The sequence below is a fragment of the Tupaia chinensis genome, unplaced genomic scaffold (genome assembly GCF_000334495.1).
Source record: "Tupaia chinensis unplaced genomic scaffold, TupChi_1.0 Scaffold000231_1, whole genome shotgun sequence".
NCBI lineage: Eukaryota > Metazoa > Chordata > Mammalia > Scandentia > Tupaiidae > Tupaia > Tupaia belangeri.
Window position 1 is genome coordinate 1425319 of NW_006159706.1, and position 1824 is coordinate 1427142.

Sequence of the window (1824 nt, forward strand, 5' to 3'; positions counted from 1 at the left end):
GATCCAGCCACCTTAACTACCAAGGTCTGGGCTGGCCCTCAGGGCCAACTAGATGAAAATCTTGATCCACACAGAATCTTTTCAGAGGCTTGATTTAAGTTTATCAGGAGAACCCTGACCAGGGTTCTGGGTTCCAGTAGCATGTGGAGCTGATTCAGAAGTGTCTGTACAAAACTCCTAAGGGTATGTCCAATGACTATCCAGCCCCCTCCCTGTACCCAATGCCCTTCACTTTCCCTGGCACCTCCCCCATTTCCCAGTTCTTTAGTGACCAGCAAAGAAACATCAGCCAGTACTGCCCATCAATCTCAAACTCAGCTAGAGACATAAAAGAATCAGAAACATATTGAAAACTTTACTAGAAATATAGAGAAAAAAATATATAACTGCCTCCGAGGTTTCTCCTCCTGGATAGACCAACAGATAGAGCCCTTAGGTCTGATGGGGTCGTTCCATATCCACATCCTCCCCCAGGAACAAGGCATCTAGCTCCTCTAGCCGCTGTTGCAGCAGGGGTTCCACATCTGGGCTGGGGGCTAGGTTGGGAGTAAGGGCCTTGCCAGTTGCAGCCCGGACTCCGCGGGATGGCCGCCGGCATCGAGGAAGGCTGCTGTCTCGGAATTCTACAGCCCGCCGGAGCTTCTTTGAACTGGTGAAAATCAAAGTCCCATTGCGCTCCCGTGGTTCTTCGAAGATGGTCTCAAAGGTTCTGGACCAGGCAGGGAGAGTGACCAGGTCACCAGCATGCCCCCTGGCTCTAGCCTTCCCTTTACCACCCTCAAGCTTTCAAGGTTTCTCACCGCCTGGTTGTGGGTGACTGGTAATTCTTGTTGGTATAAATTTCTTCCAAGCTGAACTCCTTCTTGTTCAATCTGGGAGAAAAGAGCAGAGGCCACTGAGAAACCTTAGGCCACTAGAGAATGGAGGAATAAGTAAGGCCTGGTCTGTATTTCAGTTTGTGGGACATGCATGGGCCAGGAGTGCTGCCTGAGGCAGACAGGTGGTTCTAACCACAAACCATGTCCACACCAAATTGTCTCCTACAAGCTGGACTATGTGGCCCAAGAAACAAGGCTACATTTTAGGAGCTATGAGCCTATGCTTACTTGGCCAGTGAAGCTCCATGTCCAATGAGCTTCTCACCTGATTGGCCGAGGCAGCCCCATTGGTGTAAGGTTTAGTTGAGGACGGGCTGGAGTCCTGCGTATTCTGAATCGAGAAACCTTTCCCATGGTCTGCAAAAACAGGGTAGAGGGTGACAAAGTGGCATGAGCTCAGGTTCCCTATCTACCTTGTCCCCTTCATCTGTGCTTCTACCTTGGTCTCAGGATCTGAAAGCACCTGGTCCTTTGAAGCTCTTGGCTCCTTTCCCTTGGTTGAGCCCAACCTGCGGAGAAGTTCAAGGCTCAAGGACAAACAAAAATCACAGTAACAGTTCCCTCTCTTGCCCACTAGACACTTAAGGAAGGAGGCTGGGTCCAGACTATGGTTAGGGCTTCAAGGCAGTTTATTAAGAGCACTACCTGGGTTCTGCTGGTTCGGAGAAGGAGGAAGTGGATGCAGTGGACGAACAAGATGTGGTGAGAGAAGGGGAGGCTCCCACTCCTCCGAGAGGGAAGACCTCTTTCCGGAGACAGGGTCGAGGGGGTGGCGGGGCTCGGACCATCTCCCCACCACCCACAGTGTGCCGCCGTGGCCGTGGCTGGTTTGAATGGGGTGGAGCAGGGGGCCAGGTGCAGGTACCTGGGCCCAGAGGCCCCAGATCAGGGCAGGAGTGGCTTCGGCCCAGGGAGGGCTTAGGAAGAGGTGCTGGGGTACTGTGGT

The 1824-nt window shown here is 52.6% G+C and overlaps 1 protein-coding gene across 3 annotated transcripts in view; it reads right to left on the reverse strand.

Moving 5' to 3' along the window:
* Positions 1 to 332: 332 nt before the first annotated feature.
* PRR14 (proline rich 14) overlaps positions 333 to 1824 on the reverse strand; it is an 18064-nt gene continuing 16572 nt past the window's right edge. For all 3 annotated transcript variants that reach the window (XM_027771719.1, XM_027771720.1, XM_006148152.3), the window contains 5 exons: positions 1524 to 1824; positions 1318 to 1387; positions 1144 to 1235; positions 801 to 872; positions 333 to 709 (listed from right to left, as the gene is read on the reverse strand). In XM_027771719.1, coding sequence (XP_027627520.1) covers positions 433 to 709; positions 801 to 872; positions 1144 to 1235; positions 1318 to 1387; positions 1524 to 1824 — 812 coding nt within the window. In that variant the 3' untranslated portion in view covers positions 333 to 432. The remainder of the gene's footprint in view (positions 710 to 800; positions 873 to 1143; positions 1236 to 1317; positions 1388 to 1523) is intronic.